The sequence below is a fragment of the Hylobates moloch genome, unplaced genomic scaffold (genome assembly GCF_009828535.3).
Source record: "Hylobates moloch isolate HMO894 unplaced genomic scaffold, HMol_V3 SCAFFOLD_6, whole genome shotgun sequence".
Lineage (NCBI taxonomy): Eukaryota > Metazoa > Chordata > Mammalia > Primates > Hylobatidae > Hylobates > Hylobates moloch.
The window spans coordinates 92,638,369-92,655,122 of NW_026652281.1; the positions used below are offsets into that span (position 1 = coordinate 92,638,369).

The 16,754-nt window shown below is 51.4% G+C and overlaps 1 protein-coding gene across 9 annotated transcripts in view; it reads left to right on the plus strand.

Moving 5' to 3' along the window:
• Positions 1 to 11,582, plus strand: part of NLRC5 (NLR family CARD domain containing 5) — a 96,033-nt gene extending 84,451 nt beyond the window's left edge. For 7 of the 9 annotated variants that reach the window (XM_058441006.1, XM_058441008.1, XM_032157406.2 and 4 more), the window contains 10 exons: positions 4,827 to 4,910; positions 5,304 to 5,387; positions 5,727 to 5,810; positions 5,937 to 6,014; positions 7,027 to 7,110; positions 7,198 to 7,269; positions 7,545 to 7,628; positions 9,087 to 9,170; positions 9,516 to 9,599; positions 10,406 to 11,582. In XM_058441006.1, the coding sequence (XP_058296989.1) occupies positions 4,827 to 4,910; positions 5,304 to 5,387; positions 5,727 to 5,810; positions 5,937 to 6,014; positions 7,027 to 7,110; positions 7,198 to 7,269; positions 7,545 to 7,628; positions 9,087 to 9,170; positions 9,516 to 9,599; positions 10,406 to 10,517 (850 nt within the window). In that variant the 3' untranslated portion in view covers positions 10,518 to 11,582. The remainder of the gene's footprint in view (positions 1 to 4,826; positions 4,911 to 5,303; positions 5,388 to 5,726; positions 5,811 to 5,936; positions 6,015 to 7,026; positions 7,111 to 7,197; positions 7,270 to 7,544; positions 7,629 to 9,086; positions 9,171 to 9,515; positions 9,600 to 10,405) is intronic. The other 2 variants (XM_058441009.1, XM_058441012.1) reach the window with 2 other exon arrangements.
• Positions 11,583 to 16,754: the final 5,172 nt, after the last annotated feature.

Below are 16,754 nucleotides of genomic sequence, written 5' to 3' on the forward strand. Positions count from 1 at the left end.
CTTTTACTTTCTATTCTGGCTCTGAGTGCCAGCAAGAACCTTGGTCATAGGAAACAGAATACACAACTCAAAGCAATCCAAGACAGAAATGTATTGGCTTATGTCATGGAAAATTACGAGGCCACTGACTTCAGGCACAGCTGGATCCAGGGGTTCTGTATTTGTCAGGCTTCTCTCTCACATACTTCACTCTGGCGCTTACTCTTTCTCTGTCCACCTTGGCTTCCTTCTCAGGCAGGCCATCCCTGCACCTGCAGGCTTACTTTCTCTCAGCTTAGTGGAAAGGGAGTACCATTCTCCCTGTGGTTACAACAAAAGGTCCTAGAATGAGTCTCACTGGACTAGCTTGGGTCACCTGCCCCACCCTAAAGCAATCACTGTGGCTGTGAGCACAAAATATTCTCATCACTGGCCAGACCTGAGCGCATGCCCACCCTATCTTCTGGACTTACAGGGGTGGTATTTCAGGGTGTGAGTAACAGAAGAGGAAAGAAACTCTGGGCAGAAAAAAATCTATAGATGTCCACTACATTTGTCTACAGTTTTTCCTTGGTAACTGGCAGCTTTTACTACACTCCCCGATAATCTGAAGTCATCAAATTCTTAGAAGTGCCAGAAACAGCCTCAGTCTAAAAGACAGGTCCCCGTCCTGCACAGATTCCTGTTTAGACAGTATCTGGACAGAAAATTTAACAGAATATCTTCTGCTTTTCATCTCTTAACTTTTTCTGATGACCAAAAATATACACTGGCTATAAAAAGTTCCACCATTCTAGAAATATGTAACAAATAACGTGAAATACCCTGGAGGTGACACCCCCTGAGAAAACTTCTGTTGAACGGTTTGTGAATTTTTCTCCAGATTTTTTTTTCTACATATGTTTTGAATTCAGCTTGAAAGTAGCCTTTTGACTTTTTGCCCCTTAACATTGAAAGTCTTCCACTTGTCCCTCTTTGCTTCTCCTGGGGAGAGAATCAGGCAAAAGGAGAAGAGGGATTACAGAGACCTTTGACCACAGGGCCCTCCTGTCATCTCACTGGTCTGTTTCTTTGCCCACTCTCCATGTACCTGCATCGCGACTCAGCCTTCTGGAAGCTTTTATTCAGGGGATTGGAGGCCCAGTGAGGTCATTCATTGGCTCATTCATGCATTCGACAAATATGTACTGAGCTGGGCACCTGGGCCGGGGACAGGACAGATTCATCCATGCCCCTGGGGGCCTTTTTCTTCTTCCTGATTTCCCAGGCACCAAGTGCTGCTCCTTACCTCCTGCTGCCTTAGTTGACCTATCTGTAAACTGGGCATAATGATATCTTCCCTGTCCGAAGGAAGGGGATGGATCGTCAGTGCCCGGAGGTCTCTTCCTATCTCAGATCTGTCATTTCCAAGTGTAAATCCCCACAGGCAGTTACCCTCAAATCCAGTCAGCTTCTTCCAGCTGTCTACCTGTGATGGAGTGGGTAGGAGCATGGACCCTAGTTAGGAGCCTCACTGCCTGGGTTCAACTCTGGGTAGAGTAACTGACACTTCCCGTTTGCTTGGAGCTTTCCCCATTTTAGCACCCAAAGTCCCACATCCAGGAAAACCCTTCTGTTCTGAGCCAACCAAGACAGTTGACCATCTTTTGCTTCTGCCTCTTATTTTGTTATTTATTTATTTGAGACTGAGTCCTCCCTCTGTTGCCCAGGCTGGAGTGCAGTGGCACAATCTTGGCTCACTGCAACCTTCGCCTCCCAGGTTCAAGCAACCCTCCTGCCTCAGCCTCCCAAGTAGCTGGGATTACAGGCACACGCCACCCGGCCTAGCTAATTTTTCCATTTTTAGTGGAGACGGGGTTTCACTTTGTTGGCCAGGCTGGTCTCGAACTCCTGACCTCACGTGATTCACCCGCCTCGGCCTCACGAAGTGTTGGGATTACAGGCATGAGCCACCGTGCCCAGCCAGTTCTGTTTCTTAATGTGTGAACTTGTGCCAGTCCCTCAGCCTCTCTGTTCTTTGGCCTCCTCATCTTAACTTTGAGGATAAGAGCAATCTCTCCTGCTAGGGTTGTTGTGAGGATTAAATGAGATAATATGTGTTACATTCTTAGAGTCTGGTCAGAGTTCACACTCTACAAATGCTAGCTATTGTTATTCTCCTCTCCTGCCTAGGCTGGGGGCCTCTAGAAGTACAATTGCCTGGGTCCCATATGGTTGGGGCTCAGGAATGGGAGTTCTATAGCTTTGGGTTCTATTCCTGAAGCAGCCACTTTGTGTATGACCTTAAGCAAGTTCTCTAACTCTCTGAGCCTTGGTGTTCCTCACCTGTAAAATGGGGATGATAATAAACCCACCTTTCCAGATGGCCCCAAGCCCTGAGTTTGGCCCACATTTTATGATCAATATGTGACCGCCATTATTACTGATCATTAGTCTGGGTCCGTGTGGTTCAGAACATAGAACTGCTGCCTGCCTGACTTCAGTAATTCATGCAGAGAAACAGCATTTGGACCTCCCAGTACAGTTCATTTTGTAGAATTTTTACACTGTGTGGATATAAGTGGCTGTCTTGGAGGTCCCTAGGCTTGCTAAGCACAGAGGCCTCAGGCCCCCAGACTGGATAGTGCCCCACCCCCAGATGCCAAGTTCACCTGGCCTCCTCTTCTCCAGCCTCAGTCACCTTCTGCTGAGCAGCTCCACCTTGGCCTTGCTTACTCACGGACTAAGCCACATGACCTGCCTGCAGAGCCTCAGGTGAGTCACCGAGTGGCCCCATGGGAATGAGTGGGAAGAAACACTTCCCACTCAGTTGGGACCACATCCAGGGAAGCACTGAGGGCACCTCCCAGGGGATCCTTTGTGGCTCCCTCCCAGGCCCATCCCTGTGCCGTCCCAGGTGGGTGCCCACTGCTCTTGCCTTCTAATGCCATCAGCTTCCTCCTGGTTACAAAAGTGGCCTAAAGGGCTTAGGCCCACGTTGTAGAACAACCCTTGAGGCACACACAGTTCACCCTGGGCTCTTGTTAAAATGCTCATTCTGATTCCCCAGGTCTGGAATTCTGCCTAGATTGTGCTTTTTTTTTTTTTTTTTTTTTTTGAGTTGGGGCCTCACTATGTGGCCTAGGCTGGCACAGGTGCAATCATGTTGCACTGCAGCCTCAAACTCCTGGGCAAACGTGATCCTCCTGCCTCACCCTCCTAAGTAGCTGGGACTACAGGCCTAAGCCGTTGCACCCAAACTCAGCATTTCTTTTTTTGTTTGTTTGTTTTTGAGACGGAGTTTCGCTCTTGTTGCCCAGGCTGGAGTGCAATGGTGCGATCTCAGCTCACTGCAACCTCCGCCTCCCAGTTTCAAGCGATTCTCCTGCCTCAGCCTCCCAAGTAGCTGGGATTATAGGCATGTGCCACCACGCCCGGCTAATTTTTGTATTTTTAGTAGAGACAGGGTTTCTCCATGTTGGTCAGGCTGGTCTTGAACGTCCAACCTCAAGTGATCTGCCCACCTCGGCCTCCCAAAGTGCTGGGATTACAGGCGTGAGCCACCGCGCCTGGCTTCAGACTCTGCATTTCTAAAAAGCTTCCGGGTGGTATCAGTTCTGGGGGCCACAGTCTGCACTTTGAGTAGTGTGGGTCTAGACTCAGATGGGGTGGCCTTCCTATACTCCCTTTGTGATTTCGCTCCCTGCCCCTAAGATAAATAAACATGACACTCACTTTCAATGTGATTTTTCAAAACATGCAATCTTGTGACTAAAAACAAATCCAAGCAGTGACACAAAGCATTGCTTTGTTTATATCCAAGTACACCTCCTACCCCCTACCTCGGGCAGAGCAGAGTAGGTAGGAAGTGAGGTTAGAGAGTTCCAAGATGTTATATCATATTGGACCATTTCGCCCAAAATTAATTTACTGAAAGGTGATCCATTAAAATGTATTTATTTTTATTTTATTTTTATTTTTTGAGACAGAGTCTCACTCTGTTGCCCAGGCTGGAGTGCAGTGGCATGATCTCACCTCACTGCAACCTCTGCCTCCAGGGTTCAAGCGATTCTGGTGCCTCAGCCACCCAGGTAGCTGGGATTACAGGTGTGCACCACCACGCCCAGCTAATTTTTGTATTTTTTTAGTAGAGATGGGGTTTCACCATGTTGGCCAGGCTGGTCTCGAACCCCTGACCTCAAGTGATCCACCTGCCTAGACTCCCAAAGTACTGGGATTACAGGTATGAACCACCGTGCCCAGCCCCATTAAAATTTAATTTGCAAAATAAGAGAAAGTAAAAACAACATGCAAACAAATACTTCCCAAGGGCCTAAGACCATTTGCCTCAGCTGTTTGTTGGTTTTTCCTACCCAGGCAGAGCAAGATCAGGGCTCAGTAAAGACGATACCCTGGGTTTAAGGAAAAACCTACTATTTGCATAGATGAGAACATGATATGCCCCTGAGAACTGATTTGTGTGAATCAGAGAACCCCACGTGAAACTGGCATTCAGCCGGGCCAGCCCGGAGACCCCTGACACAGAGGCTGAGGTGAAGCTTGGCAAAGAAATGTAGAGACTGCTCCTGGGCCAGGGGCTCTGGATTTGTTTCCACCAGCCTGCAAGTCCCTAAGTCTCTGGCCGGTCACAGCTCACTGCTGGGTCTCAGTTTTCTCACCTGGACGTTGGGGACAATAATTCCCACCTTGCTCACCACCCCCCACCTGCCATGACCCCTAGAAGTTTTGCTACTAGCATATGAATTCCTGGGTGTGTAAGGCTTTGCAAACTGTAGAGTTCTTAGCACAGCACCTACGAAGGCCTTTAAGCTCCTGAAAGCCTCTTGGTCTATTCCCTGCCTTTCCAGACTGAACAGGAACAGTATCGGTGATGTCGGTTGCTGCCACCTTTCTGAGGCTCTCAGGGCTGCCACCAGCCTAGAGGAGCTGGGGTGAGTTGCCCATCCTGCCCCCAAACCCAGGACAATTTTGGCCGGGAAAGATGACAAGGGCAAGGGGCTACCTGAGCACGCCCTTTGCTTCTTCATCTCATCTCCTTCACCCACTTCTACACTGTGTAAACAACCTGGGGCCTAGAACCTTGGGGGACCCAAAGACAGGATGTAAGAGTGTCAGTTGCAGCAAGAGGGATTTAGGTCAGACAATGGGGAGAACACCCTAAACAGAAGCCAAGAGTTAGGAGCTGTCACTCAACATGGGGTGATGGGGCTCTCTGTGTGAGCCGAGGCCCTTCCTGGGACTTCAGCCTCCCTTTCTTTTTCTGGGAGTGGGGTGTGGACAAGATGAGATGGCAGAAGGCTGATGAAGCTGTTCTCTCTCCCAAGCTTGAGCCACAACCGGATTGGAGACGCTGGTGTCCAGCACTTAGCTACCATCCTGCCCGGGCTGCCAGAGCTCAGGAAGATAGAGTGAGTGGCCAGCCCTACAGAGGAGGGCCATAGGGGTCACACCATGGTCCTAGGAGATACTGGCCCCTAGCTCAGGCCAGCATGGTAAAATCTCCCCTGCGCCAACCTCAGTGTCCAAGCAGTGGGGCTCAGTGACCTCCTGGCCCTCACTGTGGGACCTTAAGCCACCCCAGCCCCTGCTCTTCTCTGGGCCTTTCTGCCTCATTGTCTGGGTAGGTGTGTGGTGTGGGGGGGTTGTCTCTTAGGCCCCCTGAAGCAGGGGTGGCAGCCCCAGCAGATGTGCTGGGGTGTCGGGGAGAGGTGGCATCAGAGGACCTGATGGCTGCCCCCCTCCCAAAGCCTCTCAGTGAATAGCATCAGCTCAGCCGGGGGAGTGCAGTTGGCGGAGTCTCTCGTTCTTTGCAGGCGCCTGGAGGAGCTGATGTGAGTGTCTGCCCAGCTGTGCCCCCCAGGCCCACCTGGCCTCCTCTCCCACAGTGGGCACAGGGCAAGGCGGGGGTCCCGAGTGGGCCGGCCCAGCACTCAATGCTCATTCCTCTCCTCTTCCAGGCTTGGCTGCAATGCCCTGGGGGATCCCACAGCCCTGGGGCTGGCTCAGGAGCTGCCCCAGCACCTGAGGGTCCTACAGTGAGTGGCCCCCTACCCACACCATGCAGGGCTGGTGGGGAGGAGGGTTCCTGGGAGCAGTGGGGAGGTCCAGGCCCCCATCAGTTGAGCTGCCCTGCCCCAAGTCAAGCTGTGGCATGTACCCACTCTCCTGCCTCTTCCTTCCCTGCCTCTGACATCTACAGCAAGAAAATCACGAGGCCCAGCCTAGTCCTGCCTCTGCCACTGGCCCCTGCCTGCACTTGGCCAAACCCCTGCCCCTTCTCAGCCTCAGTTTCTTCATGTGCAAAAGAAGTACAATGATCCCAGTTCAGTCTGCCCTGTGAGGGGATCCCTGAGGGTGAATGAGAAATCCTGGCAGAGGGCTTCGCAGGAGCACAGTGCCAATCAACGTGGCCTCAGCACTTCACAATTGAAGTCCATGGTCTCATGGCGGCCCCAGAATGCTTGGACCTTTTTTTTTTTTTTTTTTGAGATGGAGTCTCTCTCTGTCGCCCAGGCTGGAGTGCAGTGGTGCAACCTCGGCTCAATGCAACCTCCACCTCCTGGGTTCAAGCAATTCTTGTGCCTCAGCTTCCAGAGTAGCTGGGAGTACAGGCATGCGCCACCATGCCTGGCTAATTTTTGTATTTTTAGTAGAGATGGGATTTCACCATATTGCCCAGGCTGGTCTTGAACTCCTGGCCTCAAGTGATCCACCCACCTCAGCCTCCAAAAGTACTGGGATTACAGGCGTGAGCCGCCATGCCCAGCTGGTGCGGGGACTTTTATGTGCTCCCTTTTCCAGGCAAGGGAACGAAGGCCAGGAGAGGTGTGGAGAATTTTCCTTACTCATAAACAAAGGACCCGGGTGTTGAATTTCGGATCTCAGACCCCAAAGCCAGGGTCCTTGATACCCACCCAGGTCCTGTGTGGATGGTGAATTAGCCAGAGACTGTCTACGGGCTGATGCTGCAGCCTGAGACAAGGCTGAGGGTGGGGCTCTGGAAACGCCAGTCCCTCAGGCTCCTCTCACCCTCTCCTCTTTCCCCAGCCTACCATTCAGCCATCTGGGCCCAGGTGGGGTCCTGAGCCTGGCCCAGGCCCTGGATGGATCCCCCAGTCTGGAAGAGATCAGGTAAGTAGGGGCTGCCCAGCCCAGGCATGGGGACAGTCCTGGGCGGGTCTGGGGGTTCCTCTCACAGGTATCTCCCCTACCCTGCAGCTTGGCGGAAAACAACCTGGCTGGAGGGGTCCTGCGTTTCTGTAAGGAGCTCCCGCTGCTCAGACAGATAGAGTAAGTAGCCTCCCCTGCCTGCCTGGGGGACCAGTGGCAGGCTGAGGGCAGCCCTTCTTTGACTGAGCCTAACACCTGGGGAGGGCTTTGAAGTGATAGAAGCCCCAGGGATGGTGGGGGCCTGGCTCAAGAAAGGAAGTCTTTCCTAAAACTCCTAGCTTACCCCAGACCCTGGCGGCTCTGCTCCCTCCTGTGCTGACTGTGGGAGACAGGACCTGCTAGATCCCCTGACTCAAACACCCCCCATCCCATCCCATGCCCTTCTCCATCCCCAGCCTGGTTTCCTGTAAGATTGACAACCAGACTGCCAAGCTCCTCACCTCCAGCTTCACGAGCTGCCCTGCCCTGGAAGTAATCTTGTGAGTGATTGCAAGAGCCCTGAGCTGGCTGGGAAAAGGAAAAGTGGGGAGGGGTCCGGGGAGTTGGCTCCAGCCTGCTGTATGGCCTGGAGCTGCTCCCATCCTCTCTGGCCAGTCCTCCCACTGGTAAATGGGGAAGATCATTCTCACTCAGACATCCTCTCAAAGACATTCTAACACTTGAGCTGCAGGTAATGTTGGGTAAAACAATTTACCTTCTCCTGCCTTTTCCCCCATTTGTAGAGTGGTGGGAGCGGAGGTGGACCAGATGGTCTTTAAAGGTTTTTGGTCCAACCTTCCTTTTGGGAGGCAACTGGATAGACCACCTTGCCTGCTTGATGAAACCTCCATTTATGAACCACTGTTGGTAGAAACAGTGGCTAAAGCTGGAGAAAGCCACCCCCAGACCTGCTGGCTGGCCATGCTTGGCTGTCTCTTAGCAATCAGAATCCCCCAGACCTTGGGGCCTTGCAGGGCTGCCTCATGAGTAAACTAGAATTCTAGGACTAGCCTGGGACCCTAACGGCGGTATGGAGGACAAAGCCGTTTCCTAAAGAACAGGACACAAGTGATTACAAGATGATTTTAGTTTGCATCCGAAAGGTCTTAACCCTTCTCATTACACCAAAGCGAAAGTCTCAGATCAGTGGTAATTCATCTTTAACACCTAACACTGGATTCTCCCTTTTTAACCAAAAGGGTTAAAAACCCAACATCTTAGGAAGGGCATATGTTCCAACTAGAAGTTAATACCATTGTTTGTACTATATTTATTTTTGTAACTACCTTCTATATGGAGTCTGTAACACAAGTTTTCCATTGATAGTAGTAATAAATGTTTCCTTTCAAGATTTTTTGTTTTTTTCCGAGATGGAGTCTCCCTCTGTTGCCCAGGCTGGAGTGCAGTGGTGCAATCTCAGCTCACTGCAACCTCCACGTCCCGGGTTCAAGAGATTCTCCTGCCTCAGCCTCCTGAGTAGCTGGGATTACAAGTGCCCACCACCACACCCAGCTAATTTTTGTATTTTTAGTAGAGACAGGATTTCACCATGTTGGTTAGGCTTGTCTCAAACACCTGACCTTGCCCCCCCAAAGTGCTGGGATTACAGGCATGAGCAACCACGCCCAGCCAAGGTTAATTTTTTAAAGAAAAAAGAAGGGGCTGATTTAAAGAAAAATACGATGCATCCTAAATACAGGAGGTACATGTATGTGGCAAAAATGGCAACATCTTGTGAACAACATCATGATCCAAACTTGACAGGGAGGGGAGCAGGGAGGAAGGTAACCTGCACCCTGACATCTTCAGGGAAGGACACACAAGCACCCTATCAGGTGGCCTCTCTTGAAAACCCTTGCCCCCACGATTGGCCCCCCGCTCTCCTCCCTCACTGCTTTGTCTCCACCCCTCGACCTCCTTGCTCTCCTGCTGCTGACTTTGGGACCCCTACCCTACAGGCTGTCCTGGAATCTCCTCGGGGATGAGGCGGCTGCCGAGCTGGCACAGGTGCTGCCGCAGATGGGCCGGCTGAAGAGAGTGGAGTATGAGGGGCCAGGGGAGGAATGGGATGGGCTGAAGGGGGACTTACATCCCAGAAACACCAAGAGGCCACTGGGTCGGTCCCCTGCCTCCCAGAAAGCCCTTCCTTGAGTTGCACACTCTGGCCTGTTCCAAGCCCCTGCCAGGCTTAGTTCCCCCTGGGTTCTAGCCTTCAGCCTTCCTGCTGCACATGCCATAAGTCCCCTGTTGTCTTTTGGGTTCCCTGAGAAGGTAGTGTGGGAGACTGTGTCCCCCGACCTTGGCCTGAGGAAGGGACCTAGGAAACTCTCACACCCATTCTCACGGCCATGTTTCTCTTTCCCCTCCCCTCACCATCCACTGAGAAGCCTGGAGAAGAATCAGATCACAGCTTTGGGGGCCTGGCTCCTGGCTGAAGGACTGGCCCAGGGGTCTAGCATCCAAGTCATCCGGTAACAGAGGCCTGCAGGGGCAGGGATGGTGGGTGGGAGGCTACACCAACCCCCAGATCTAATGGGACTCCCTGGAGGAGGCGGCAGGGCCTGGGTTGGGGATTTGTAAAGGAGGCTTGGACCACTCTGCCAAGAATTTGGCAGCAAGCAGACTTGGATCAGATCCCAGCTCTGCCACTTGCCAATTGTGTAACTTTGTAGCCATAACTCAACCTCTCTGAACCCCAATTTTCTCATCTGTGAAATGGGGATACTGATAGTATCTACCTCAGAGAGTTGTAAGGACTAAATGAGCATACAAAGCACTGAACCCAATGCCTGGCACATAGTAAGCACTTAAAATGGCAGCTATAATCAGAGCCATCACATACAGTTGTACAGGTTGTGCACTGCACAAGGGCATTAAACCTAAGGGGCACCATTCACATTGTCAACCTGCTAGATTTCTAGCAGGTGAGAGTAAAGTGCCTTGTTCTATCAAAATCATATATTATGACAATTTCAGACAGATGGCAGTAAAACATCTTGAAGAAAGAGGGTCTTTTCTTTATTTGCACAAATGTGTCATATGAGTGTGGCCTTAGCTGGCATCACTATCTCCCAGGGAGGAAGGTTGAGCTGGAGGACTCAGGAGGCAGGTGTGGGGGACACCCTCGCCCTGGGTCAGCTATGCTGGTCTAACACCTGCCTCTGCCAGGTAACTCTGGGCACAGCTCTACCTTTTTGGGCCTCAGCCTCCCAATCTGCAGATACGACAGACGGCAGAGACGGGAGGATGAATGAGTGCCTATATCTGTGCCCCACAGCCTCTGGAATAACCCCATTCCCTGTGACATGGCCCAGCGCCTGAAAAGCCAGGAGCCCAGGCTGGACTTTGCCTTCTTTGACAACCAGCCCCAGGCCCCTTGGGGTACTTGATGGTCCCTCAAGACCTTTGGAATCCAGCCAAGTGATGCACCCAAATGATCCACCCTTCGCCCACTGGGATAAGTGACTCAGGAAAGAAGAGCCTCGGCAGGGTGCTCTGCACTCCACCCAGGAGGAAGGATACGTGTGTCCTGCTGCAGTCCTCAGGGAGAACTTTTTTGGGAACCAGGAGCTGGGCCTGGACAAAGGAGTACCCTGCATTACGTGGGATATGTGTGATCAACTGGGGACATGCGACACACAGTGAGGGTGTCATGACAATGCATGACACATATGGTTATATGTGGCAGTGTGACCCCTTGACATGTGGCATTACATGAAAGCCGGTGTGATGCATGCTCTATGGCATGGGTCCTGGCACACCAAGTGGCAGGATACATGATTGTTGGTCTATATATGACACATGACAAATGTCCATGTCACAGGACTCATGGCTGGCCAGATGACCTCAGGCTGGCCCAAGATCTAATTTATTAATTTTTAAAGCAAATACATATTTATAGATTGCATGTATGGAGCAGCTAAGTCAGGAAAAGTCTTCTGCCTGAGCTGGAGGAGACAGTGTCCATGCACTGACCAGTCCAGGGGCTTAAGGACCAGGGCTCTGGGACAAGCCGGGGACTCAGCCATGAAGTCCCCTCCTGCCTCAATCCTCAGCCTACCCATCTATAAACTTGATGACCCCTCCCTTACTTACATACTAGCTTCCAAGGACACGTGGAGGTAGGGCCAGCCTGGCGGGAGTGGAGAAGCCCAGTCTGTCCCGTGTAAGGGACAAAGCCAGGTCTAACGATACTGGGTGGGGGGCACTGCCAAGACAATAGGCTAGGCTGCTGGGTCCAGCTACCACCTTGGTGGGATTCAGGTGCGCCTCCGTACACTCCACATGTTACCCAGTGTTCTTGTTACTTCCAAGGAGAAGCAAGAATGGCTCTGTCACACTCGAAGCCAAGTTGATCAATAAACATGATGGTCTTCCACCTCTAGCCTGAGTCCGATGTTTCCTGTTACCCCACTGAAGTCAGAAGTGGTTCACCCCCTGCCCTAGGGACTGGACAGCAGCGCAGACAACAGAGAGGTGTGCTGAGTGGAGCACTGGCCTGGGAGTCAGGAGACATGGGTTCCCAGCTCAGACCTTGTCTCTAGTCATGTGGTCATGGGCAAGTTACCTCCTCTCTCCAGACCTCGCCTGCAACATGAGGGTGTTATAGAAGCTCAGCATGTTAGAAACATTTTTTGTTTGACTTGCATAACATTGAAACTACTTTCTGAATTCATTGTCAGTATTCAAAATTGGGAATTTTACATAAAAATTCAGATTCTGCTTGCTTTTAAGTGCTAATCCAGCACTCCCACTAAAGAGTCACATGACTGTGTCTTTCAGATGCGCACACATGCCTCAGCTTGCTACAGTCCCCAGCACTCCCCATTGTCTTGACACCCCACCTGACCCCACTTTTTGCTGCTCTTTGACCCTGGCCTAGAGAGTTTGCATGGGTATGTTGTACCAGAGGAACATGGCTTTGGAAGTCAGACAGGCATGGAATAGAATGTGACTTAACCCCTTGCTACCTGTCTTGGAGGTATGTGGGTTGGCAGCCACCACCCAACACACACACACATCAAGACTGTTGGAGAAGTCAGGAAAGCAAGACAAGCAAAGTTACTGGCAAAAATAAAAATTAAAAAAAAAAAGGAGTTAAGTACAGTTACGTCCTAGTTCTCCTCTCTTTTTATAGCCAAATATCATATGACGTGAAGAGATGCCCAAAATGACAGATCAGCATCCTCTCTCCCTCCTGTAGTTAAAACAAGTTGATCTTCGTGGGAGCCTCCCACCCCATTGTGAAAAACCAGGTCGGGAGGGTGCAGTTACAGCTGAGCACCACTGGAGGGCAGGCTAGCCCACTGGCGATTCATGAGGCAACTTCCTTCACTGTGGGACCCAGAAGGAAGTTAGGAGGCGATGCTAGGGCCTGTTCCCACCTGGCCTAGTAGCTTGGGATGTCCCAGCCTACCAGTGGCTCACCTGGATGGCTTGGCCTTGACCTTTGCAGCCCTCCAGGTTGTTCCCGGCCCCCTGCCAAGCATGAGGAGAAAGTCCTCCGGCCAAGTGCTGAGCACCCATACTTCACATAGGGCCACCTTTACTGGGCCAGGGTCAGGGCACACCTAGCACCAAATGGGCCCGTCGGCCTGGTCATGGGGGAAAAAGTAGGCAGGAAGAGGATCCAAGAAGTTTACCAGGCAACCCTGGGCCCGAAATTCTGTCTCCCTTTCCTGGGACATGATGCCAAGTTGACCTTGGCCTTCAGTGTGCCCCAGATCACCTTCGCACCAGAGGGGTTGCATTGCCTCCTCTCCTTGCCCAAGAATGAAAGATGAGTCCCTCAAAGCCTGTAAATGGCTTGGCAGGGGAGCCAAGGCTGAGGAAGGAGCAGAGGGTACCAACCAGAGGCACCTGGCCATGGGGGACAGGGGACCTCAGAGCGCAAGGACATTATTTTCATTTGCTGCTTAGCCATTTTACTTCCCTCTTCTCCTTTTTCCCTCTTCATATCTGCCCAAATTCTACACTCCAAGAAACTTTCAGCAGCTTCCCTGAAATAAACCATAGTATTGCGGCACTGAAGAGCTGGCTGGGCCTACATCAAGTTGGTGTGAAATCGCCTTGTTCATTTTATTAAGAAACTTCCTCTCTTGCCACCTGCCTGCTTGGAGGCCTTAACTGTTTTTTGGTTTTTGTTTTTCATTTTTTTGAGATGGAGTCTCGCTCTGTCACCCAGGCTGGCGTGCAGTGCTGCAATTTGGGCTCACTGCAACCTCCACCTCCCGGGCTCAGGCAATTCTCCCGCCTCAGCCTCCCGAGTAGCTGGGATTACAGATGTTCACCACCACGCTTGGCTAATTTTTGTATTTTTAGTAGAGACGGAATTTCACTATGTTGGCCAGGCTGGTGTCAAACTCCTGACCTCAAGTGATCCACCTGCTTTGGCCTCCCGAAATGCTGGGATTACGGGCATGAGCCACTGTGCCCGGCCTGTTTTTCTATCCAACACGGATGGAGTACAGCCTCCCTGCCCCCTTCCTCCCCAAAGTAGGCTCAGTTTAAATATATACATGAAAACAAGTAAAATTCAAAGAAAAGCAAGGTTATGGGGTGGCAAGCAGTATGATCCAATGGAAGCTCCCCGTCTCTGCATGTGAGCCCTCGCACTGAGAACGCGATCAGGCTGATAAGTACCTGCATCTATCTGCAAGACTGGGAGAATCTCCTTTTGCTACTTTGTCTCTTGGCCTCCATCTTATAATTGTACAAATTGAATGTTCATCTTTCTTTTTTAGTTTTATTTATTATTATTATTTTATTTTTCCGTAAGTTATTGGGATATAAGTGGTGTTTGGTTACATGAGTAAGTTCTTTAGTGGTGATTCGTGAGATTTTGGTGCACCCAGTGCCTGAGCAGTATACACTGCACCATATTTGTGATCTTTTATCCCTCGTCCCTCTCCCACTCTTCCCCCCGCAAGTCCCCAAAGTCCATTGTGTCTGAATGTCCATCTTTCTGATGGAAGTCACAGACTCCCCCTTCACCTCCTTCACATGCCTCAGGTGCTGTCAAATTGCCTCCTCTATCCTTCCCCTAAACACACTCACCTGTCCAGCTAGTGGTTCCCAAGCTGTAAAACTGCAGTTACAGAAATTGTAAGGGTGTCAGGATCTTGTCACCATGCAGATTCTGGTTCAGCAAGTCTGGGGCAGGATACCCAGACTTCTCCAGCCCTTCCAGACAGCCCCAGACACCTGGGATTCTGCATTTCTAAGAAGCCCCCAAGTGATGGCCATGTTGCTGGGCCATACTTAGCTTAGCAAGACTGTAGATGAGTGGATCACAACCCTGACTGCACATTAGAATCCCCTGGGAAGCTTTTAAAAATCACTATTTTTAAAAGGAGTATTTGCGCTGAGTGCAGTGGCTCACGCTTATAATCCCAGCACTTTGGGAAGCTGAGGCAGGAGGATCACTTGAGCTCGGGAGTTTGAGACCAGCCTGGGCAAAATGGCGAAACCTTGTCTCTACAAAAAAACACAAAAATTAGCCGGGCATGGTAGCGTGCACCTGTAGTCCCAGCTACTCGGGGTGGGGGGTGCGGGTGGGGTGGGGTGGGGTGCTGAAGTAGGAGGATCACTTGAGTCTAGAAGGTGGAGGCTGTGGTGAGCCCAGATCATGCCACTGCACTCCAGCCTGGAGGACAGAGCAAGACCCTGTCTTGGGGGAAAAAAGGAGTATTTAGAAAGCTCCCTGAGTGATTCTAGTGTGGAGCCGCAGTAGAGACCCACTGGTCTGGAGTATGCTGTCTCTTGGAGAGGCTGAGCAAGCCTTTGCACCTGCACCTGCACCCCTTATTTTGTCCTGCGGATCCCATGACCCTCCCTCCCCAGAGAGGGATACTAACTCCAGAGACTTTTCCTAACTTTCCCAAAGGTACAAAGCTGGTAACTGGTGGCACCAGGAATCAAACCCAGGTCACTCCTGTGACACCTACAGTTTTCTCATCTGTATAGTAAGGGGATGAGCAAAAGGAGGTTAGGCACGAGGACCTATGTTCTTCAGCTGCAAAGATGATCTTATGGCTCATTTCTGCACTCCCTTGGGGAGAGTTCTGGATCCTCAGCCACCTGCCCTGCCTGGTTATTTCTGTAGAGCATCACCACCTGTGATGTACTCTAGGCCCAACAATCACAGCAACAATCTCCTCTATTTTACAGATGAGGAAACCAAGACACAGAGAGAGAACATGACTTGCCTGAGGTCACACAGTGAGTATTTAGTGGGGCTCAGACTCCAACTCTGGAACAAAAGGAAAGGGTGACCTTGGGGTGGTCCTGGACTGGAGATTTAACTGGCCTGCGGGGTCTGTGTGTTCCCTGGAGAGAGAGGGGCCCTCAGGAAGGCAAGAGGGCTGTGCACCCTTCTTGGGCTCTGCTTCTGCCCCCAACCCTACCCTTCATGGCCAAAGCTAGGCCTGAGGACCTGTGATGCACTCTAGGCACATCCAGAGCTTCCAGGAAAGACCATTCAGTGGCCGGTTTGGTACAGATTATCTCATCCCAGGGCAAGGCTCAGGAAGTTCCAGGGACTGCTGATCTTTGTCCTGCCTCCCAATTACCCCAGTGAAGAACCCTCCCCTTGGCCCTTGGAACCCACACCTGGCGGCTCATCCCACACACACCCCAACCTAGCTGCCCAGAAAGAGACCTTTGCCCTGGGAAGGAGAGAACAGTAGAGGAGCTTTCCCCAGGGAAGAAAGGCCAACTGGGGTCCCCTTGGTTAGGAGCCTGGGGCCAGAGGCATCAGTGGTCCTCACAGGACCCTTAGTCCTCCACCTCCCACCCCCCAACACACACCCACACATACTTCAGCACAGGGTCAGAGCTGAGGGAGGTGTCTGAGGCTGTCTGGAAGGGCTGGAGAAGTCTGGGTATCCTGATCCTAGAAAGGGACCATCCTTGCATCAGAATGACCACAACTCTGGAACTTAAAAAATAGCAAAAAAAATTATATGGCCGGGTGCGGTGGCTCACGCCTGTAATCCCAGCACTTTGGGAGGCCGAGGTGGGTGGATCATGAGGTCAGGAGATCGAGACCATCCTGGCCAACACGGTGAAACCCTGTCTCTACTAAAAATACAAAAAATTATCCGGGCGTGGTGGCAGGCGCCTGTAGTCCCAGCTACTTGGGAGGCTGAGGCAGGAGAATGGCGTGAACCCGGGAGGCAGAGCTTGCAGTGAGCTGAGATCGTGCCACTGCTCTCCAGCCTGGGCGACAGAGTGAGACTCCGTCTCAAAAAAAAAAATAGCAATTATACACTAGCCCTGCTGTCTACACTTGCCTGGCACGTTACAGTCTCACTGCATTCTGTCTCATTGGATTCTCACAACTATCTCATAAAGCTAATACTAAGTCTATCCTATTTTACAGAGAAGGAGAGCAAGGGCCAGAGGATTGAGTGATTTCACCCAGCCAGCCACTGAGTGGCTGGGATTCAAACTCATGGCCATGACTCCGTGCCTGAGGTTGACACTGGAGTCAGCCACACCTGCCTCTAACCAGGAGATCCTTGAGGGGATCCCTCAAGAATCCTGATATGTTTCCATATCAACCCCCTGTGGCACATGGTATTTTCTAAAGACAATCATCACAGTATCTTCCATCCCACATGCTC